The sequence below is a fragment of the Taudactylus pleione genome, unplaced genomic scaffold (genome assembly GCF_031769625.1).
Source record: "Taudactylus pleione unplaced genomic scaffold, aTauple2 ptg000156l, whole genome shotgun sequence".
Taxonomy (NCBI): Eukaryota; Metazoa; Chordata; class Amphibia; order Anura; family Myobatrachidae; genus Taudactylus; species Taudactylus pleione.
The window spans coordinates 655,484-679,607 of NW_028284558.1; the positions used below are offsets into that span (position 1 = coordinate 655,484).

The 24,124-nt window shown below is 47.0% G+C and overlaps 1 protein-coding gene across 1 annotated transcript in view; it reads right to left on the reverse strand.

The window, feature by feature from the left end:
- Positions 1 to 24,124, reverse strand: part of WDSUB1 (WD repeat, sterile alpha motif and U-box domain containing 1) — a 64,882-nt gene that overhangs the window by 25,786 nt on the left and 14,972 nt on the right. The window contains exons 2-5 of the mRNA XM_088474879.1: positions 15,018 to 15,425; positions 5,647 to 5,831; positions 817 to 909; positions 569 to 662 (exon numbers count right to left, since the gene is read on the reverse strand). Of these exons, the coding sequence (XP_088331005.1) occupies positions 569 to 662; positions 817 to 909; positions 5,647 to 5,831; positions 15,018 to 15,415 (770 nt within the window). The 5' untranslated portion in view covers positions 15,416 to 15,425. The remainder of the gene's footprint in view (positions 1 to 568; positions 663 to 816; positions 910 to 5,646; positions 5,832 to 15,017; positions 15,426 to 24,124) is intronic.

The window sequence follows — 24,124 nt, forward strand, 5'->3', positions numbered from 1 at the left end:
GCTATGAATATTGGCTTCTATAACGTAGTACTCATTACACACAGAAAAACGATTACGCCATATTACCCTACATAATTCTACAATGTTAGTCGGGACTCAGATACTACAGCTTTCTCTGTATTTATGTTACTGCATATTATGCACAAAGCTGTGACTTATCGTCGTCCCATTGTAGCGCCCTGTTTAATGAGGTCATCGACAGGGTGACTTGCTTTTATCAAATCCATATGTCCACGTAACAGAATCATGTTCAACAATAATATGAGACTAGATTAAAAATTCCATAAAATAACACTGCGTCCATATAAGAGACTTTATGTCGGACCCCTGGTATTCTTACTAATACAGCCATGTCTTTATAAACATATCAAAATTAATTTCTTAAATTATTTTTCACACTGGTTTTTTTGGCTCTCTCTCACTATGACAGATGATAAAAAATACATTATATAGCTGAGGATAGAATATACAGGACACATTTTTGTGACACAATACATACACAAGAGAAGTGAAAGTTCCATGGTTTGCTGCCCTCTAGTGTCATTAGGGAAGAATTACAATTACTTACCCAGAGACAATGGTTTGACCATCACTGGAGAAGGCACAGCACAGAACATGGGCCGAATGTCCACTTAGAGTAAGTCTACATCTCATTTCAAATCCTTTATTACCGACAAGCAAACAAAAAACAAGCCACATGTCACTGACAATCTATTATGAGATCTCCTTACTCATACCTCCCACATTCTAATAACTTGCTGCAAGACTTCTAGTACGCACGATTAGGGCGTAGCCTCATGTCCGCTAGTCACTCACCTTTCTCATAACTAAATGAGATCAGCCAGATTCTAATTTCATTATCTTGGCCAGAGGATGCCATTTCATAACACTCACTGCCGCGCGCTGCATCTGACAAGGCGATATAATAAAGCAGAAGCCTGTTCAGTTTATGGAGAACATTAAGGCTCATTTACTAAACACACACACATCTGCAAAACCCCAATGCTTCTTTATGTGCACAAAAACACCTAGTTATCTCCCTAGCACATTATAAAGTACATGACCTCCTCTTGGAACTTGGAAACACCCCCTCCCCCAAAATCAATCTGCGCATATTTGTACGGGATGACGGATGCTCTGCGATGTACACTGGGTGGGAACGGTAAACATGTCGCATCACAGTCCAAATCCTCCATCAACTTCTAAAGTCAAGTCAAAACTTGGTAGATTCATTAGGTGTACAGGAAGAATTTACGTGTAATACTGTTTTCTGATTAAATATGAACAAGAAATATTCTGAAGTAAGAAATGTCTAATGCCTGTACTTCCAGAATCTGATTTGTTTTGCTCAATGTACACAACGATTTGTTATTGTTGTCGCACAATGTGTCAATTAAAGCCTTACCATTGATTTCATTCTAGAATCTACCAACTTTCTTTTTACATTTTTATTCTGTAACCTAGAACATGACCCAATATAATGCCTAAAATGTACTGTAAAACGTATGTGGTCTGATATACCCCCTTCATCCAGGTGGCAGCTGTTCTCCAAGTAGTCTGTTGCTCAATCAGTTGAAATTACTAAAGCAGAGAGTGAGAAAATAGAGCCTCCTAGTGTAATATGTTAGTATAATTCAAATAAGTGTTCCAGATTAAAGTCCTAAATTGCACACATATCAAAAGTATTATAATGAGAGCTTATCTGTATAAATGTTTAGGCTCCAGGAGTCACTTTCACAAATCTATGTTGAACGGTAGGCAGGGCCAGCTCGAGGCATGTTCAACCAGTGCGGTCGAACAAGGGCACCACCCCATAGAGGGCGCACCCCTCAAAACCATTCCAGATTTTAGCGGGACAGTCCCGTTTGTTGGGCACTGCCCCGCTGGGCCACCCGCGGGGCAAAGTGTCTCTCGGGTGGTCGAGTAGTCGGGCACCTCCACCGCCGCAACCGTGCCGGCCCCAGGAAAGCGGAATGAATGCCGCGCACATCCATTCACTGCAGAAAGAGGGCTGGGGGAAGCCCAACTACTGACGTTGCGCTGGGCTTGTCCCCAGCCTGACGTTTACGGGAGGTGTGCTGTACACCCCCCAAATAACATAATTTAGGGGGGTGGCCTATGGCAATTAGGCCACACCCATTTTTGGTCACGCAGGGCGGAGCGCCAGGTCCCGCACAGGGCGCGGCTAACCCTGGAACCGGCCCTTATGGTAAGTCCTCCAAAAGATCACAAAGTGCCTTAAAACCACCAATGAACAATAAAAAACCATGGGCTAAATGGAATAGGTTGCGATCTTCCGACGCTGCAGAGATTTATGCAAGTTTTTTGTGTCCGAGCAGCCAGTGAGAGCTATGAGGGGAGGGAGTTACCTCCCTGCAGCTCTCTAATGAGCAGCTGCTAGCCACATGCTTTACAGCTTTATAGAATAGATCAGGGCCGGATTGGGCCGCCAGGAAACCGGGCTACTTCCCGCTGGGCCGGACATCTCTGTCATTAGCAGCCCCGTCAGGGCCTTCACTGCTGTGGCCACGCATGTTAGAATCGGCAGTGGTGGAGAAGCCGAAGATGTCAAGTGGCTGAACCGTGCAGACAGCACGGTCTCTTAGGGCTGCCAGTAACACTGCCTTGCAGTTACTTCTCCCCACCACCAGGTGTCTCACTCCAGTGTGGCCTCCTCATTAGACAGCACAGCTTGCACATCGTCACTGGCTGAACTGCTCTTCGATCTGAACACGGCTGGTGGAGCAGTGAGACCAGGATTGGATAAAGGCTGGTAAGGTAAGTGACCCTCTGGGGGGGCTGAACACAGCTGCCAGCACACACACACTGATATGTGACATTGCTATTATATAGGGGAGAGGGAACAGTACAGTGACATAAAAGGGGGAATAATACAGCCCCCAGCACACACTGATATATGGTATTATTATATAGGAGAGAGGGGCAGCACACTGATATATGAGGGGAAATAACACCGCTCCCAGCACACACTGATATGTGGTATTAATACATAGGGAAGAGGGGACTGTACAGTGATATACGAGGGGGAATAACACAGCTCACCTCCCAGCACACACTGATATATGGTATTATTATTATATAGGAGAGCGGGGCAGTACACTGATATATAAGGGGAAATAACACCGCTCCCAGCACACACTGATATGTGATATTGTTATTAATATATAGGGAAGAGGGGACTGTACAGTGATATATGAGAGTGGGGGACACAGCTCCCAGTGAACACTGATATGTGGTATTATTATTATATAGGGGAGAGGGGACTGTACAGTGATATATGAGGGGGAATAATACAGCTCCTAGCATACTGATATGTGGTACTATTATTTTATAGGTCACATGGGACAGTACAGTGATATAGAATGGGGAATAACACAGCCACCAGCACACACTGATATGTGGTATTAATATTATATTGAGGTGAAGGCACTATACAGTGATGTGAGGGGGAATAAAACAGCCCCCAGCATACACTGATATGTGGCATTATTATTATTATTACAAAGAGGAGATGGGATGTACATTGATAAATGATGAAGAAAAAAAAACAGCTTTCGGCTCTCTCTTTCTATCTTTCTCGTTTCTCTCCCTTCCCCATCTCTCTCTGAGATTTCTTGCTGGCTCTCCTCCACTTGCCCCCTATATACCATCCGATCCATTTAGATATGTCATCAGATCCTGCCCCCTTCACAGACTCCACCTCCTCCCATTTAGGGCTGCTGCAGAAATTTCCCGGGCTGGTTTTCCATCCCAATCCGCCCCTGGAATAGATACAGATAATCTTGCATAATTATACTTCTGGTACGTGTACACTTTATTGGGTTTATTCAGGAGCATTTATTATTTGAATTATACCAACATATGACATAAGGCACTATTTTCTCATCCACCATATACATATTTGATACCGGTCAATTGATCGACATATTGTGAATGTGAAGAGGTTTAATAAATATGGACTTCCCAGTGCTTCATATAGATCTACAATAAATTATGTATCAACTGGATCTAATATAAGTTAAGGTAAAAAAGAGTAGACGTGCACTGTATTACATCTTAAAATAAGCATTACTTTATTCTCAAATTTTCAAATGCTCTAAAGTCTTTCCTTAAAATTGATACATAGAATATAAAATTGCATCCAGAGCTATAAAAGTATAAATACTGAGTGAAAGGCAGGTTTCTGCTCTATAGTCCTAATACGGGTATAAAAAACATAAGACAGGGACAACATTCATATGGCAATATTCCCGTGTTATAATATTTAGACCTGTACAAGTCCCAGGTGAGAGTCAATGTTCCATACGTATATACTGCCTTTAAATAGGCTGGTGGATCATAGAATTAGGTGTTGCAGAGTATATCTGAGATGGGTCATGAATTAGAGACTGTATAGTTCCTGCGTTGAAAGCGATATCTTCCGTGATCTAAATGCGATCCCTATAATCCTGATGAAGCCTCGATAGGCGAAACGCGTAGATAGCAGAGAAGTCGATCACAAGCTGCAAGCTCAGCGTGCAACAGTCTACCGGCAGACGTTTCACCACCCAGCTGCACCGCCGCAACCCCGGCAAGAAAAAAAGGATGCTGAGAGTCAGATGGCTGGCGGAGGTGATCACCATTGGAACAAGCCGCATCACAGTCCGCGAGGAATGGGGTGAGTAATAACTCCAGGAGGCGTCTCCCCTACGGTCCCTGTGCATTTAGGTCACGGAAGATGATGAATGTTATCCTTGTCTTATGTTTTGTATACCAATTTAGGACTCTAGAGTAGAAGCTCGTCTTTTACTCAATATTTATAGCTCTGGATACAATTTTATATTACATGTATCAATTTTAAGGAAAGTCTTTAGAGCATTTGAAAATTTGAACTTATTTTAAGATGTAATACAGTGCATGTCTACTCTTTTACCTTAACTTATGTTAGATCCAGTTGACACATGATTAATTGTAGATCTCTAGGTAGCGCTGGGAACTCCATATTTATGAAACCTCTTCAGATTCTCTCTCAGGGAAAGGAGTATCCTTGTTTATTTCCATAAGCTGCTAGTGCGAGATCGATTTATGTGATAAGTGCAGCCTACCTGTCTTTTTTTCTCCCCGCTATATTGTGACTGTCGACAGTAAAAATGTTGACATGATCATTAGGTCGATATGTATTTAGGTTGAGAGGGTTAAATTGCAGACAGTCAAAAGATTGACATTTAACATGTCGACACTAAAATGTCATGATTTTTTTCAAGACTTTTAGGGTTAGATTTAGGCTAAAATAACAAAAAGCGTGGACAGTTTAGTATTGACATGTTAAATGTCGGCCTTTGACTGTGTTGACCATTTAACCCTGTTGACCTAAATACGTGTCAGCAGAATGATGGTCGCCCTAATGACCATGTCGTCATTTTTTACTGTCGACATAACGGTCAACCTTCTAGGGTTGACTTTTATACTGTTGACCTTTTGAACCATACCCACATATTTTAGATTTACATTATATGGTAGAAGTACATGATCTCTGAGCAGAAGATCGCAGATGACACACATATAGGTGTTTGTATGAAAGTATGACAAAGCTATTTGTCTTTTTCTGGACAGAATTCCAAAACATAAAAGTTAACAATCACTGACCTGCTACAGGTTGGGGAGAAAAACTGCAGCACGTTACTCCGAGGTCATGTGCCTTGTCATTATACAGACATCGCATGTTCTCATCCCAGGCTGTAAGGTCACCAACTGAGGAACCTGTGACAAATATGTTTCCCCCAGGGGAAAAGGCACACGCCACTATAGAACCATCCTTTACCAGCCCCGACCTGGAGGGAGAAGAGAGGCAGGTCTCCGGTCAGTTTCCCCACAGCACGTGGGATTACATTAGGACTGCCATGTAAAGTGCAAGTGCTAAGATACATATTTTATTCCATTTTGTTTTCAATCTTCTCTGGAGATAATTGCTAATACACAACTTCACTTAATATCCAAAGTAAAATGCACACATGCACGCCGCCTCTCCTGCCAACTGGATACTTCCTCCCACTCCCGCCTTTTGCCCGCACTGCTCCCCACCTTTGGAACTCTCTCCCTCTCCCTATCAGACTATCCACCTCTCTGCAATTCTTCAAATGGGCTCTGAAGACCCACTACTTCCTCAAGGTCTTCCAGCTCTCATCCTAGTCCGCTGCTAAATGCTTCTTTCTCCCTGCCCACCCCATCTGTGTCACACCTGTTTGTCTGCCCTTCCCCATTAGAATGTAAGCTCTTACGAGCAGGGCCCTCTACCCTCTTGTGCTCATCCTTACTTATACTTTCTTCAACTCCTTACTCCCCACTAGAGCACCTAACACTTATGCCCTGCTGTTTATTTGAGTGTTATGATCGCTAATGCAGCAATGTATATAGACCTTGTTCTGAAATGTACTGTACGTCATTGCTTTCTTGTTCACTTATTTGTTTATGTACTATGTAAGGCGCTGCGGAACACTTGTGGTGCCATATCAATAAAGAATAATAATAATAATAAATAATAAAATATGAATTCTAAAAAAAATAATTGATTTGCAAATCATGTTAATTTTTGAAAATTATGTTGCAAAAATAGTTACAGAAGACGACGGTCATACTGGAGGCTTTGAAAAATCTAACACATGGGACTGATTCCAAGGTGCACGCTAATGCAGCCACAACAGATGCGATTCGTACAGAGACACCCACTGACTTGGGCGCTAATCCGTCACCGTGCGCATTAAGGGTCTGATTCAGAGACGGACGCTAATGTAGTTTTTTTTATGCAGATCGGGCGATTGTTTGCACATGCACAGAGGAATCCATCGCTGAGTGACAAGCTTCTAGCGTTTGGGGGAGGTAATGGGGAGTGGTCACAAAAACGCACGCGTGCCTGCCCGTTTAAACGCTGTTAATAGGGCATAAATTAGCCACTGCGATTACACATACAGCTGTGCGTGTCAGAAGAGCACCCAAGGCTGTGGCAGGTGAGACCTGCCGCAAGGGTAAGATGGCCGCCGATGTGCTTTAGTGTTACTGATGTAGGTACGTCGTCGCACGCAGGTAAGAAGGCAGCCGTGGGCGTCTTTATGCTCAGGTGCTCTTTGCTAACATTAGCATATTTTCGCAGCTGCATTGCGTGCAAAAACGCAGTTGCGATTGCATTAGCGTCAGTCTCTGAATCAGGCCCTAAGTCACACCATTATCCGTACCATTGAACATTGCACCAGTGCAGATTATCCGCCTAAACATGGCTGTCAAAATTAGTGCAACTGCAGCAAAAGATGCAGCCACTGACCGCGACACCTGCCTCCGGCTAGCCAAGCCCACTATCACCCAGAAAAGGCCACTGAAATTGCCTCTCTGCGTGTCTAAACTGGTTCTGCGGCTTTCAGTGGTAACCATCGGGACACACGGGCAATGCGGCTCAAACGCATGTACAGACTGAAAACATCGGCCGCTAGCGTGTGGCAATGAAAACAAACACTCATAGACTTAACATGAAATGACATGCCTGTATATAAAAATACATTGTGTAACGGTGTCACCACTTTCTCAGCCTGCTTCATTGCATCTCAGACAGCCAAAAACAAGCAGCCATGTGCATCAAACCCCAGAAGCCACTAATCCAAGATCCAGCTTCCGAACTGTACTTCCCAAATACTGTACTTACTAAGGAACATGTGTGGCTAACTCAACCTCAAAATAACAACAAAAGATATTTATCTGCATCAATTGTACATTTTCCATTGCTCATAGAGGGGCTGATGAAGAGTTGGCTATAAAATGCGTGCAATTTAGCACATAGAAAACTTGTGTACATGCTCCTATGGGAGTGATTCAGTAGTGGACGGAATTGCAAAGCTGCACGCAAGCAATTATGGTAATGAAGCAGGAGACATCATGCCCCCTGCATGCATTAATGATCAGAGCTGCGTCCACGGATGCAGCATCGGATCATCTGTGTGATCCTTGGCCGATTACGTGACCATGGGGTAACCTGCCGCATGTAGAACTAAAGCACACCCACGGATGCCAGAACATGCTGCATAACTACAAGTGGCAGCTCTAGTCAACCTGTACAAAATAAAACTAAGAAGAAACAATAAAATACAAGATATTATGATAAAAATTAGGACTCCTCATCAAATTCCCTCTTTTTCCACTAACACATTCCCGAAGCTAGACTGCTGCTAGATGGGGCCACGGAATGACAGACTGCGCTTCTAATCAATGGTGTCACTCTAAGCCACAGTGTACTATTTGTCCATATAGGCTAATGGGTTGTTTGTGGTTTTTCGTTACTCAAAAGTACCCAATAAAATGCAGGGTGTGGGGGTCTACATAAAAAAACACAGACAATGGAGTGGAAAGAGTAAACCTCCAATGCACAGTTGACTATAAGGGAAATAATAAGAAAATACCCCTAACAAAACTTGGATGCCTTATACAATTGTGGATCATACCCATCTATATAGAACGTGAAGGGATCAAAACATCATTTGATCATCCATTTGTCTATGGCATCTTACAGAGGAAAGGTACTATGGCCCTCATTCAGACCCACTCGCGAGCGGCTGTCCGCTCGCAAGTGGGTCGATGGTCCGCACTGCGCATGCGCTCGACGGAGGGAGCTCCGTCGTGCGCATGCGCGAGACCCGACGAGCGAAGGACTTTCCTTCGCTCGGAGTGTCTCATCAAAGGGGGCGTGCTGTCGATGTTGACTGACAGCACGCCCCCTTTGGTGGGCGTGTCGGGGGCGTGCCTGCCAGACGGAGGCGTTCCCAAGGGAACGCCTACCGTCTGAAGCCGGCCCCACTGACATCACTAGTGATGTCAGTGGGAGTGATTTTGGCTCTGATAGAGCCAAAATCACTTCTGGCCTTGTGGTTGAAAAACTCAACCGCAGGCTTTTGCTCGCAGTTTCGATGGTCGCGATGGTCAAGACCATCGCGACCATCATCCTGCACGCTCGTATATGCTGTGGGTGGTGACCCACAGCTATACGAGCGTCCAGGAGGACACTCCATATTAATGGAGGTGGGCCCTGATTCAGAGCAAGCGCTCTGGTCAGAGCGTCCGGCTCTGAATCAGGGCCTATATTCTCCCCCACATTGCCAGTTTCTCACCAAGTGAAATTGAGTTAAGTCTTGTATGTAGTTGTAGGAGAGGAGAGCTTAGGGTAAGCCACTGAAGGACTATGCGACACTTAGCTAATATAAGCAAGTGTCTAACTTATAATAGTGCTTCCATCTTGTATCCATTGAAAGCTTAAGGAGAGAGGCCCAAGGCTTAAGGACAAGAAAAACAAATACAATACTCAAATTAGATTTCAAAGTATAATGGCAGCAAACTGTAGTAGTTGGGCATCCGTACCATGTGGAACGGTGACTAGCTAAAACGAGAGAGAGAGAGGCGAGAGAACCAATAAACACCATCCTGATAGCCTTCCACAAGTCAGGCCAGCTCTCCATGTCTCAGATGGAGGACAGGTCATCTTCCAAGGATATAATTAGAGTTCACCTTTGAGTACAGTTTACAAAATAAAAGAGCTTCCTGTAACATTCGGAAAAATAAAACATATGTTTCAAGACCTCAAGGGCTCAATTCCAGAAATGCCTTTTCCTTCTTCCCTCATTGTGCCCTGGAAGGGCTCTCTCGGGGGGGAAGCACAGTTAATATTATACAATGATACCTAGGGTGACATGCTTCTAAGTACAAAGCAAAGGAGTAAGAACCAGATAACGCACCAAATCAAACATCTAGTATACAGTATGTATACAGCGCTCCATGTAGATGCAGAGTGCAAAGATGTTATAAGGTGGGAAATCAACTGGTTGGTTCCAAGCCCTGATAGTGTGCTCCAGGCATCACTAACAGCCTCCAAACAATTACACTCAAATATCAGACTGTATGATACGCGGAAAAGACACAAAAGAGTCTTTAGCTACGTCCTGGGATCTGCAGGCTTCTGTCAACACTAGAAATGAAAGTACGTGGCTCGACCATCAGAAAAAGAAAATTGTACAGCCATGGCCAAAAGTTTTGAGAATGACACAAGTATTGGTTTTCACAAAGTCTGCTGCTTCAGGGCCTGATTCAGACCCGCTCGCGAGCGCTGAGCGTTTGCAAGCGGGTCGATGTTGGGCAAGAGCGCATGCGCACGATGGACCCGGCTCCGTCGTGTGCATGCGTGAGATCTGGATAGCGTCAGGCAAGCCGTCGCTATGGGTCTCGCTACAAAGGGGGCGTGCTGTTGATGGTGAGTGACAGCATGTCCCCTTTGGTGGGCGTGGCTGGCCAGATGGAGGCATTCCCATGGGAACGCCTACCGTCAGTGGGGCCGGCCCCACTGACATCACAAGTGATGTCAGTGGGAGTGCTTTTGGCTCTGATAGAGCCAAAAGCACTCCAGGGCTTGCGGCAGACGAGATCCTACCACAAAGGTCTCGTCGCAAGCCCGGTGGTCGCGATGGTCTTGACCATCGAGACCATCTTTTTGGCCGCTCGCTATAGCTGTGGGTGGTACCCACAGCTATGCGAGCGGTCAGAAGGCCACTCTAAAATCAGGAATGACAGCCCTGATTCAGAGCGAGCGCTCTGTCAGAGCGTCCGGCTCTGAATCTGGGCCTCAGTTTTTATGATGGTAATTTGCATCTACTCCAGAATGTCATGAAGAGTGATCAGATGAATTGCAATGTCCCTCTTTGCCAAGACAATGAACTTAATCCCCAAAACAACATTTCCACTGCATTTCAGCCCTGCCACAAAAAGACCAGCTGACATCATGTCAGTGATTCTCTCGTTAACACAGGTGAGAATGTTGAAGAGGACAAGGCTGGAGATCACTCTGTCATGCTGATTGAGTTAGACTAACAGACTGGAAGCTTTAAAAGGAGGATGGAGCTTGAAATCATTGTTCTTCTTTTGTTAACCATGGTTACCTGCAAGGAAACACGTGCAGTCATCATTGCTTTGCACAAAAAGGGCTTCACAGGCAAGGATATTGCTGCTAGTAAGATTTCACCTAAATCAACCATTTATCGAATCATCAAGAAGAAAGAGAGAGGTTCAATAGTTGTGAAGAAGGCTTCAGGGCACCCAAGAGCGTTCAGCATACGCCAGGACCGTCTCTTAAAGTGGATTCAGCTGTGGGATCGGGGCACCACCAGTGCAGAGCTTGCTCAGGAATGGCAGCAGGCAGGTGTGAGTGCATCTTCACGCATAGTGAGGCAAAGACTTTTGGAGGATGGCCTGGTGTCAAGAAGGGCAGCAAAGGAGCCACTTCTCTCCAGGAAAAACATCAGGGATAGACTGATATTCTGCAAAAGGTACAGGGATTGGACTGCTGAGGACTGGGGTAAAGTTATTTTCTCTGATGAATCCCCTTTCAGATTGTTTGGGGCATCTGGAAAAACGCTTGTCCGGAGAAGGAAAGGTGAGCGCTACCATCAGTCCTGTGTCATGCCAACAGTAAAGCATCCTGAGACCATTCATGTGTGGGGTTGGTTCTCAGCCAAGGGAGCCGGATCACTCACAATTTTGCCTAAGAACATGTGCCATGAATAAAGAAATGTTCCAAAACATCCTCCAAGAGCAACTTCTCCCAACCATCCAAGAACAGTTTGGTGACGAACAATGTCTTTTCCAGCATGATGGAGCACCTTGCCATAAGGCAAAAGTGATAACTAAGTGACTCGAGGTGTCAGATGTGGATGTGCTTTGTAAATGCAGATAGTTGATAACGGAGTCAGATGTTGGAAACTGGAACAGAAGCTTGGAAGCCAGCGCAGCCTGGAGCCAGGATACAAAACATCTAAATTTTGGGTCCATGACCAGGAAACTCCCCAGACCTTAAGCCCATTGAGAACTTGTGGTCGATCCTCAAGAGACGAGTGGGCAAACAAAAACCCACAAATTCTGACAAACTCCAAGCATTGATTAGGTAAGAATGGGCGGCCATCAGTCAGTATGTGGCCTGGAAGTTGATGACAGCATGCCAGGGCGAATTGCAGAGGTCTTGAAACAGAAGGGTTAACACTGCAAATATCGACTCTTTGCATAAACTTAATGTAATGGTCAATAAAAGCCTTTGACAGTTATGAAATCCTTGTAATTTTACTTCAGTATACCATAGTAACATCTGACAAAAAGGTCTAAAAACACTGAGGCAGCAAACTTTGTGAAAACCAATACTTGCGTCATTCTCAAAACTTTTGGCCATGGCTGTACATTTCATGGAAGTGTGGACAGGAGAAAGCAGTATGTTAAGAGTGCCTATACATAAATTAATGCACTCAAATACCTATTAACTGCGACAGTGGTGTATGGAGGCATAGGTCACAATTCCACAACTTATTACACATCGGGGTCTTAGCTCCAGTTACCGAGTCCAGCGGTGTAACATCACTGCCATCTATGCCCTCTCTGGTTGCTACTGGCATCCCTGAGACCAACACAGGCACTTATGTATGTGTGCCTGGCGTCTACCCTGCTGGCAGTTCCTGTGGCAGCGGAACATGGGCGTGACCATCTTTGATTTTCTCAAGACTAAAGGGCAAAATTTACTAAGCAGCGGTTTGACGGCGGTTTCTATTCTATTCTAAACCCCGGGGGTTTGGTGGAAGTTTCTATTCTATTCTAAACCCTGGGGGTTTGGTTTTGCAGTGGTTTCTAAATGACAGTCCTGTTATATTCTATTCTAAAATGTGTTTTGATGGCAGTTTTGCAGCGGTTTTGGCCTTAGTAAATCTGCAGATAGCAAAACCGCTGCAAAACTGCCATCAAAACACATTTTAGAATAGAACAGGGCTTTCATTTAGAAACTGCTGCAAAACCAACCCCCCGGGGTTTAGAATAGAAACTGCCACCAAACCCCCAGGGCTTAGAATAGAATAGAAACCGCCACCAAACTGCCGGGGTTTAGAATAGAATAGAAACCGCCGCTTAGTAAATTTTTCCCTAAATCTGCAAACCAGATTGCAGCAGTCACACTCACATGACCTGTTCAGCCAATAGGCACTGAGAGGGCCCTATTTAAACCCTCTCCAGTGTCTAGCTCATTGCCAGAACACCACACTTCTACCAGGGAACAGTATCCTGGCTCCAAGCTGCGTTGGCTTCCAAGCTTCTGTTCCAGTTTCCAGCATCTGACTCAGTTATCAACTATCTGCATTTACAAAGTGCATCCTGCAGTTGACTCAGTTATCAACTATCTGCATTTACTAAGTGCATCCTGCAGTTGACTCAGTTATCAACTATCTGCATTTACAAAGTGCATCCTGCAGTTGACTCAGTTATCAACTATCTGCATTTACAAAGTGCATCCGCATCTGACTCAGTTATCAACTATCTGCATTTACAAAGTGCATCCTGCAGTTGACTCAGTTATCAACTATCTGCATTTACTAAGTGCATCCGCATCTGACTCAGTTATCAACTATCTGCATTTACAAAGTGCATCCTGCAGTTGACTCAGTTATCAACTATCTGCATTTACTAAGTGCATCCTGCAGTTGACTCAGGGCCTGATTCACTACGGATCACAATATTGCGTATATGCACACAGTTCAACTGTGATAGCAAGCTAATCCAACGCAAACTCAGCACAACATAAGGACACCCACTTTACCTTACACACATCCATAATGTTTAGCAGAATAGCAAAACCATCGGTACAATGGAGTACCATCGCACCTTCATGAACCATTGAACAAGCCCTGACCTTACTCAGAAATTGCTAACAACCACGTACGCTATGGGACCTCACACTGCGTAGGGTATTGCAGTGGATAATTTATGCATGCCCCTGCAACAGCGTGCAAACGCACTGGCACGCCTGCGTTTCCCCGACCACCGCCCCGTCACCACTTACAAATGGTACTTCCTGTCAATCACTCTGCGATGGGTCTGCATAGCCTCTGAGATTGCAGTCACAATAGCTAGTTCGCGCACTGCGATGCAAACTCATGCGCAGTATGCAACAATCGGCCTATTGCGTGCTTGTTAGCAACTGCGTTCCTTGCGGAATCTGGCTCTCAATCTCTATTACCTGCATTGCAAGTGAATCCTATTCAGTCTGCATTCACATCAACCATCTCCCCATCTCTGCTGTTCTGTACTTTGCACCAATTCTAGAAGAGGTCCTACTACATGCTGGTGTAATCCTTAGTCTACATCCTACTCTCAGTGGTGTGCTGCACTCAGGTAACTCCACCTCCTGCAGGCTGTTCCCAGTACTACAGGCACTTCGGAGTTGTCATAGCTTCAGCCTAACTCTACTGTACTGCAGTCCTGGATACAATATATTATCAAGAGACTGTTCCGTTGTGCTTCCGGCACTTCATTCTGTATTCCTCAGAGACTATCCATAACTGCTTGTTCACAAGCAACATTAAGAAATCTACTAGTATTGGTCTAGAGGAGGAAGAATTGAATCAAGGACTCAAGCTTCAGCTATCCTCCTAACCACAAGGGTCCCAATCCGAATCTACAAAACCCCAGTGATGTGACACAAATACAATGTAAACTACTGATAAACTCATACAGAACATGAATGCTGCTGAATATATCTTTACAAGCACAGAATGATGGATTTCACTTACTTTTTCATAAATGACCATCATTTTGGCCTATTTTTTTTTATTTATTATACAATGACAAAGTATTGTGCATTGTTATATGAAATAAGAGAGATAACATTTTAGGAATTGGTAAGAACTAGATGATTTTTCATTATGTCAGGATATGTAACAAATAAAAGATCACATGACTATTTGTGAATGGTACATAATGTTGTTTTAGTCTTAGTGGTCCTTAATGCTGCACTGATATATATTCACTTACGCCATATAGAGTTAAGCGAACACATCAGAGATATGGGAGACACTAGTAAGCAGAATTATTATAGAAATACATACTTTTCTGAGCAAATATCAATGAAATACAGCTACCCCTGTATTAAATTATCATTTTAAGCTGTTTAGCCCTGTTGCGCTTACCTGTGAAATTTCATCAATGGTACATTCCATAACACCACAGTACCATCAGCTGCCCCTGATGCTAGATATATGGAACTGGGTGAAAATCTGCAGACTCTCACTGGACTGCTGCCCGGCTGCTCCAAGGACACCAAGATCTTCCCATCGCACATGCTCCAGAGAATCGTCTTACCGTCCGTGGAACATGAAGCCAAGATGGATTGATTAGGTGAAAAACAGCAACAATGAACAGCGTATGTGTGTCCCCTCAGTGGCGAGAACGGCACCTCTTTATAGTCTTTTAAGGTATAAACCCGGATCGTTTTATCCAAGGAGCAGGTAGCAAGAAGAGAGTCAGAGAAGGCGCAGCTGTTTACATCGTCTACGTGATCCGCCAGTGTCCTGATCAATTCCACCATTTTACTTCATCTAGAACGTAAGCAAATTATATCTTTTAATGGGTATGAAACCTGATAGAAGCAAAAAGGTATCAGGTCAGAATGTCGACAGTTATGGGGTCAACAAGAAAGAAAATGTCGACAAGGTTAAAGGTTATGTTATTTTTAGGGTTAGGCTAAAATATGTAAAATAGAACCAATTTAAAACCAGTCTCTATAATAATAATAATAATAATAAATAACAGAAGCATTGGTTGCATAAAATTGTAAATACATGTGTGCCATCTGACACAAAGGGGGGGAATTCAATGCGATGTTGAAGAGCCGCAGGAGAGAGCTCCCGCTGCTATTCGATACACCGCGCAGATTGGGCGCACTAAGGATTTCTTCTCGCACCCCCCCTGGGGATGCGATGAGAAGTCTGACGAAAGTGCCGGGCGCGCAGTTATTTTTCTGTTTAGCGCGGCGCTAATAGCCGCGCGACCGTCACTTTGGTCGGAGAATGTCGGTTAACACGCCTTAACACCCTTGTTAAGGCGCGATAACCGGCATTCTCCGACCACACAGCCCACTGAATCAAATAGCTCCAGGAGCTCGCTCCCGGCGATATTCAATTTGCGTTGAATTGAATCGCCCCCATAGAAGGCAACTTCTACAACAGGATGGTCTGAGGTCTTTTCATTGAGCAGACAACAAAAGTGGACTAGGCACCAAGTGAGATTATAACGGTGTTGTTATAATTAGAGATTACCTTTGAGTACAGTTTACAAAATAAAAGAGCTTCCAATAATGTTCAGAAAAATAAACATAAGTTTCAAGATGTTAAGGGCTCAAATCATCAGTCCTTGCCCCAATGGAGCTTACAATCTATGTTTTCTACCACATGCTCACACACATACAGACTAGGGTTAATTTTTGTTGGGAGCCAATTAACCTACCAGTATATTTTTGGAGTGTGGGAAACCCACGCAAGCACAGGGAGAATATACAAACTCCACACAGTTAGGACCATAGTGGGAATCAAACCCACGACCTCAGTGCTGTGAGGCAGTAATGCTAACCATTACATAATCTGTGTAATGGTTAGCATCTGTATCAATTTCCATGTAATTTTGTGCAGAGAATCCAAATATACCATAAGTTATTTGATATCACGTAAGGTTTTGGAGATGTTTTGAAAAATTATCACAGTAAGTGCTTGTCAAGATTCCCTTCTGCCTTCACTATGAGGCACACACCCTGCCTAGACTCCTCATGGTCAATGTCACCAGAATCCCTCTCCTCATTCTCCTCCACGTGCTGGTCCTGGGGCAGAGCCCTCCTCTTAGTGCTGGATGCAATGTTGCTCCCAGCCATCGTGCAGAGGGGGGAAGTAAGCAGGAAGCTCCCCAGACTGTACAATGGCCATCAGTAACCGGGAGATGTTCTCACAGTGGGCTACTTTGTGACGGAGCCTCCATCGCTGATGGCTGATCTCCATAAGGGGATATGTGGCCCTCACACCAAGTGGCAATTTTGTCTTTGTTTTAATTTCTCCATTTTAAATCAGTGGTATTCTTTTCTTGTGTTCATTATTTCGTATCTTTGGAAATAAAGAATTTATAAAAAAAAAATGTACAAAGTGCTTACAGATTAAGGGGTCTATTTACTAAGCAGTGTTAGGAGACAGAGTGAAAAGTGATAAGGTGCCAGCCAATCAGCTCCCAACTGTCATCTGACAGGCTGTGTTTGAAAAATGACAATTGGGAGCTGATTGGCTGGCACCTTATCACATTTCACTCTGAGCCTAACACTGCTTAGTAAATAGCCCCCTAAATATGTAACGCTAAATTGACGAAAATGGAGTCTGCTGCTTGGTCCTCCTTCAAGGCTACTGTGCGTGGATTCTTAGGGAACAGAAAAGAGGCCAATTATGTGTCCATCATGAATGAACTATTGGGCAACTACAAGAATATGGTGTGTACTGTAGAATGTCACTTTTTACATTCCCATCTAGACTTCTTCCCTGACAATCTGGGTAGTGTAAGAGATGAACAGGGGGCACCTTTTCACCAAGACATTCTAACAATGGAGCATCTGTACCAAGGACGCTGGGTCCCTGCAATGATGGGGGACTTCTGCTGGTTCTTTATTACAGAGACCAATGAGAGACTGTACAAACAGAAAGCGTCAACATCCTATTTTCCTAAAGCAAAGTTTCTTTCCATTTTATCTATTATTAACAATTACATTACAGCTAATTTGGATTGTTAAGAGTTTCTGAAGTTTAGTTTCTGCATTTTTCAAGTAGTGTCCATTCTAGCACCCTGCACCTATCACAACCTGCACAGTTCCTCTCTCCTGTCTGGGGTGTCACGCTCAGCTCTGGTGCTTCTAGCACACTGTGGTCAGTATCTCAGCAGTTTGTTACATTAGATGAGTGTGCTAGTAGCACCAGTGCAGAGAGTGACACTCCAGGTAGGAAAGAGGAACTTAATGGGGTGTGACAGGTGCAGGGTGCTAGAATGAACACTATTTAAGCGTTGCTATAGTTGTATTAGTATTTTATAATTAATGATGATATTTAAATTCTATAGAGATGAATTTAAATTTTCACAAATAGCCATTGCCGCTTTTGTTATTTGTGTGTATCTAATAAATGGAGCGTGATAGAGAAACATATATATTGCAGCACATATCATAAGGTACTCTACATGTAAAGGTTCACATATGAAAAAATATGAGATATGGTAAGAACTTACCCTTGTTATCTCTATTTCTACGAAGTCCATAGGGTTCCACAGGATACCTTGGGGTATAGGTGTGACGTCAGTCGCAGGGCACCAAAGAGTTAAGCTTTCAGCCTCCCAGGATGCACTAGGTCCCCCTCCTATACCCCGCCCCCGGGCCAAGGCACCTCAGTTAGTTACCAAGCCATAGGCCGGAGGAGGAGAAGGAAGAGAGAGAACAAAGATCTGGACACATACAAGAATCACATTCTCACCAGAGGGAGACGGAAAACCGGTGACCAGAGCAAAGCCCATCTGCAGCACAGGTGCGACAGGGCGGGAGTCCTGTGGAACCCTATGGACTTCGTAGAAATAGAGATAACAAGGGTAAGTTCTTACCATATCTCATATTTTCTACTTCAGGGTCCATAGGGTATCCACAGGATACCTTGGGGATGTCCCAAAGCAGTATCCTTTAAGGGTGGGGACGCTCCTGTGCAGAAAGGAGAATCCGCCGCCCGAAGGAAGCATCCTGAGAGGCGAAGGTGTCAAACCTGTAGTACCTCACGAAGGTATGGACAGAAGACCACGTAGCAGCCTTGCAGATCTGAACTGCCGAGGCACCACGTCGAGCTGCCCACGAAGGACCCACAGACCTAGTGGAATGAGCCTTCAGAGAAGGAGGGACCGGTAGGCCTTCATGAAGATAAGCTTCAGAAATAGCCATACGGATCCAGGCTGCCAAAGTTTGCTTTGAAGCAGGCCAACCCTTTTTACGGAAGCCATAGAGGACAAACAAAGCGTCCGACTTCCTAAACGAAGAAGTGCGGTCAACATAAGTCCTTAAGGCCCGCACAACATCCAAAGAGGCCTCACCCACGGAAAGACCCGGTGAGTTAAAGGCCGGAACAACTATTTCCTCGTTAACATGAAACTGGGAAACAACTTTGGGAAGAAATTCGGGCCGAGTGCGGAGTACTGCCCTGTTCCCATAAAAAACCAAGAAAGGGGGTCTACAAGAAAGAGCCCCTAACTCAGAAACACGTCTGGCCAAAGCAATGGCCAGAAGGAAAACAGTCTTAGCTGTTAGCCATTTAAGATCCACTGAGCCCAGTGGTTCAAACGGCGGTCCTTGGAGAGCCCTCAGGACCACAGCCAAATCCCAAGGCGCCACAGGTGGAACAAAGGGCGGCTGAATGCGGAGAACACCCTGCATAAAGGTGCGCACATCCGGGATTGTAGCAATCCTACGGTGAAACCAGACAGATAGGGCCGAAACCTGTACCTTCAAAGAAGCAAGGCGAAGCCCATGATCTAGTCCCGCTTGCAGGAAGGCGAGAATCCGAGACAGACGAAACTCCCGCGGTGCATAACCTCTCGGTCGACACCACTGGAAGAACGTATGCCACACGCGATGGTATATCCTCGCGGAAGACGGTTTCCGAGCTCGTAACATGGTACGCACCACAGAGCTGGAAAACCCCCGGGACCTCAGCATGGCCGTCTCAACAGCCACGCCGTCAAAGACAGCCGAGTCAGGTCCGGGTGAAGGCAAGGACCCTGAGACAGAAGGTCCGGTCGTAGCGGCAACCGCAGAGGACTGTCCACGGACAGACCCTGAAGGTCTGAGAACCAGTGCCGTCTGGGCCACGCGGGAGCTATCAACAGGAGCGTCCCTCCTTCCTGTTTGAATTTCCGGATTACCCGTGGAAGAAGGGAGACCGGAGGGAACAGAGCATCCACGAACCGGAACGTCCACCGGACGGACAGAGCATCCACCAGAGACGCCCCTTCGTCTCTTGTGCGAGACCCGTACACCGGCAACTTGTTGTTGTGCCGGGACGCCATGAGGTCGATTTCTGGAAGACCCCACCTGTCCACCAGTAGTTGAAAAACGTCCGGGTGCAGGGACCATTCCCCCGGATGAACGTCCTGGCGACTTAGAAAGTCCGCCTCCCAATTGAGCACTCCCGGGATGAAGACCGCTGATATGGCCGGAAGATTGCGCTCCGCCCAAACCAGGATCCGAGAGACCTCTACGAGAGCCGCCCGACTGCGAGTTCCTCCTTGCCTGTTTATGTAGGCCACGGTGGTAGCGTTGTCCGACTGGACCTGCACCGGGCGACCCTGGAGAAACCGCTGTTCCTGCTGGAGAGCATTGAAGACCGCACGGAGTTCCAAGATATTTATTGGAAGCTCCGCTTCTGTCGGCGTCCACCTGCCCTGGAACAAGTGTGGACCCGAAACTGCTCCCCAGCCCCGAAGACTGGCGTCCGTTGTCAACAGGACCCAATTTGGGACCCAGAACGGACGTCCCTTGTTGAGGTGGGTCGTCTGTAACCACCATGTAAGGGACAGGCGAACCTCCTGGGTGAGCACAATCGTCTGGGACTTCAGAGACTGAGGCAGCCCGTTCCACTTGGACAGGATCAGGTGCTGCAGAGGTCTGGAGTGAAACTGGGCGTATTCCACCATGTCGAACACCGACACCATGGAGCCCAGTAACCTCATCGCCGAGTGTAAGGACACCCGGCGGCTGTGCAGGCAACTGCGCACCCTTGACTGTAAAGCAGAGATCTTGTCCTCCGTCACGAAGATCCTTTGCTGTCCCGAGTCCAATAAGGCTCCAAGATGCAGAATCCTCCGAGACGGGATTAGAGTGGACTTCTGCCAGTTGATTAGCCAGCCGTGCCGCTGCAGCAGTGCAATGGTCAGGTCCAAGTGGCGTAACAGGAGCTCTGGAGATCCTGCCACCAATAACAGGTCGTCCAAATACGGTAACATGCGGACTCCCTGCAGCCGCAGAGAAGCCGCCATGACCGCCATCACCTTGGTGAAAACACGTGGTGCTGTTGCCAGGCCAAAAGGTAACGCTTGAAACTGGAAGTGGTCGCTGCGGATTGCAAACCTGAGGAACTGTTGATGGCGCAAAAGAATAGGGACATGCAGGTAAGCGTCCTGTATGTCCAATGACACCAAGTAGTCCCCAGGTTCCAGCGCCAGAATGATGGACCGTAGGGTCTCCATCCGAAACTTCGAGACCCGCAAAGACTTGTTGAGTGCTTTGAGGTTGAGAATCGGACGATATGACCCATTGGGTTTCTGTACCAAAAATAGATTTGAATAGAAACCCTGGCCCCTCTGGGAGAATGGAACAGGCACTATAACTCCAGCCTGGAGCATAGTGTGCAATACCTTCCGCAGCTCCGTAGCCTTGTTCCGGTCTGATGGGAGACCCGTGGTGAAGAAGCGAGCCGGGGGTCTGTGCCGGAAGGAGAGGGCGTATCCGTGGGAAACCACCTCCAGAACCCAAGTGTCTGTCGTAGTGGTCGACCAACACTGGGCGAACTGTAGCAGGCGGCCTCCCACCCTGGGATCCCCCAAAGGGAGGCCCGGACCGTCAGGCCGCAGGCTTGTCATCTGGCTTGGGGGCCGGACATCTGGTACTCCATGCCTGCTTCCGGGGCTTGACCGATTTCTTAGGGCCAGCCTGTCGAGGAAACTACTGTGGTTTGGGCCTGCCCTGGGCCCTAGATGACCGAAAGGACGATGGTCCCGAACCAGAAGGAGCAGCGGCCGACGGGAGACAAGCAGATTTGGCTGCCGCCAGCGTGGCCACAATCTTATCCAGATCCGGACCGAAGAGAACTTCTCCGGTAAACGGCAACGCTTCCAGACCTTTCTTGGAATCTGCGTCCGCCTTCCAGGATCGCAGCCACAAGGTGCGACGAGCAGCTACCGCTGCTGAAGAAATTCTAGACACCAGAGTACTAATGTCTAGAGCCGCCTCGTTGATGTAGGTGGCCGAATCACGGAGATTGCCAATCAACTCCGCCTGTTCAGCCGGACAGTCGGATTCAAAAGAAGGCTCTAATGAATCCGCCCAGCGCTCCATCGCTCTGGCAACCCAGCAAATGGCCATAGCCGGCCGTGCTGCCCCCCCTGCAAGGGAATAAGCGGACTTCAGGCAGATTTCTACCTTGCGGTCCGTAGCATCCTTAAGGGAGGACATGGATGGCATCGGCAATGTGGCACTACGGACAAGACGGGTCACGTGAGAATCCACCTGTGGAGGGGATTCCCACTTAGCAAAATAATTATCCGCGAACGGATAAGCCACCGCCAGGCGTCTCTGCGGCTGGTATCTTTTTCCAGGTTGTTTCCACGCCTCCTCTAAATGGTCCACCAACTGACCCGAAAGAGGAAAGACTGTGGCATCGCCCTTCACATCTTTGAAAAAGGCATACTTAGATTTAGCCGCTGGGGGAACTTCGTCCTCAATCACCAAGGCTGTGCGGACCGCCCGAATAAGTCCAGGAATATATACTTTGGACTTAGCATCAGCGTCCTTAGTATGGAGAGGTTCCTGATCGTAAGGATCCAGAATCTCCCCATCATCAGACGTCCCTTCGTCATCCTCATAAGGAGCGGACAGAGACGCCACCGGCCTTTTATGAGGCCGCATCACAGACTCCCCTTGCAACACATCCGACAAGTGCTGTACAGAACTCGTCAGGGAGTTAACCCACGCTGGCTCCTGAGAACCCGGGAGCGGGGAAATAGGGAGACTGTGGGGTACCACCAATTGTCGTGGGAACCCCTGCATGGGTGACGACACCACAGACTGCTGGGACAAACCCATCGGAGTAAACGCGGGCTGCGGAGCTAACTGGCCCACTAAAGCTGTTAACGCCTGAGCGAAACAAGCCCAGGGCGGCTCCTGTACCGGTGCTGTAACCGTAATAGGCCGCGCCATGGACAAACACTGCCGGCAAAGGCCCTCCGCGCTACCCTCCCCCTCCGCTAACGGTACTTTGCACGTGGTACACTGTAGCCGGAGGGGAAAATCACTTTCAGACATGATGGCACCACGTATGTGACCTCTCTCACCAATTAAGTATTAAATAGGCGAGAGACCACCCTGCAGCACCGCACCGCAAGGGCTTTAGCAGAAGAACAGGGACAGTAATAAAGCTGACAGTTTAGAGAAGAAAAGTTACAGGCAGCGCTAGCACAGTCACATACAATGCAGAGAAGTAACAATTCCTGCACTAACAGCGCTGATCACTCAACTACACAGACACAGGGCCTGGTAGGACACAGCGCTGCATACACAGACCTGAGCCACAGCGGAGGAGAGGTATGCGGGGGGACCCAGACCACGATGCTTCCGTCCAGCGCTTCCAGCAGCGTTCACCATGCGTTCAGAAGAAGATGGCTGCCGAGGAGCAGAGAGGAGGCTGGCCTGGGGGAGGAGCGCTGCCACAGGGCCAGTCGGCAGCGTGCAGAGAGGGCTGTGTGCAGCGGGGGAGGCGCCGGCTGTGAGACAGGGAAGGCGCGCTCCCCTGGCATGCATTTAACCCCTGGGACGCCGCAGCGCTACCGCTCTGCTGCGGTCCGCTGTCCCAGGGGGTAGTGGAAGCGCAGGTTGGTCGCCTGGCTCCACGCTGCAGCCAGTCCCCAGGGAGCCCCCTGCCTGGGGACTTAGGACCATGTGATCAGCGGGGACCCACCGCGGGACCCCGCTGCTTACCTCTGTCCCCTTTGAATCCGGCCATGGTCCGGAGCATCTGGGGTCACCGCTAGCTGTGACCCCAGACGCCCACCAGCATCCCCGGATCAGTACCGGCGTTCTGGTACCGGCGGGGTGTAGGGAAGACAGCATGGACGTCAGGACTGACTGTCCATGCTGTTCATCCAGATGTGCAGCCACAGCTGCATGAAGAAAAAGCTTCAGGGGCTCTTCTAGCCCCCACTCCAACAGGTGCACCCGACTCCGGCCGAGCACCAAACTAAACTGGGGTGCCTTGGCCCGGGGGCGGGGTATAGGAGGGGGACCTAGTGCATCCTGGGAGGCTGAAAGCTTAACTCTTTGGTGCCCTGCGACTGACGTCACACCTATACCCCAAGGTATCCTGTGGATACCCTATGGACCCTGAAGTAGAAATATGCCTAGTTCTAATCCAGTATCAGGTGTTAAATGTTTGTTGCAAGCCTCTGTAATCATATATACACACTCATA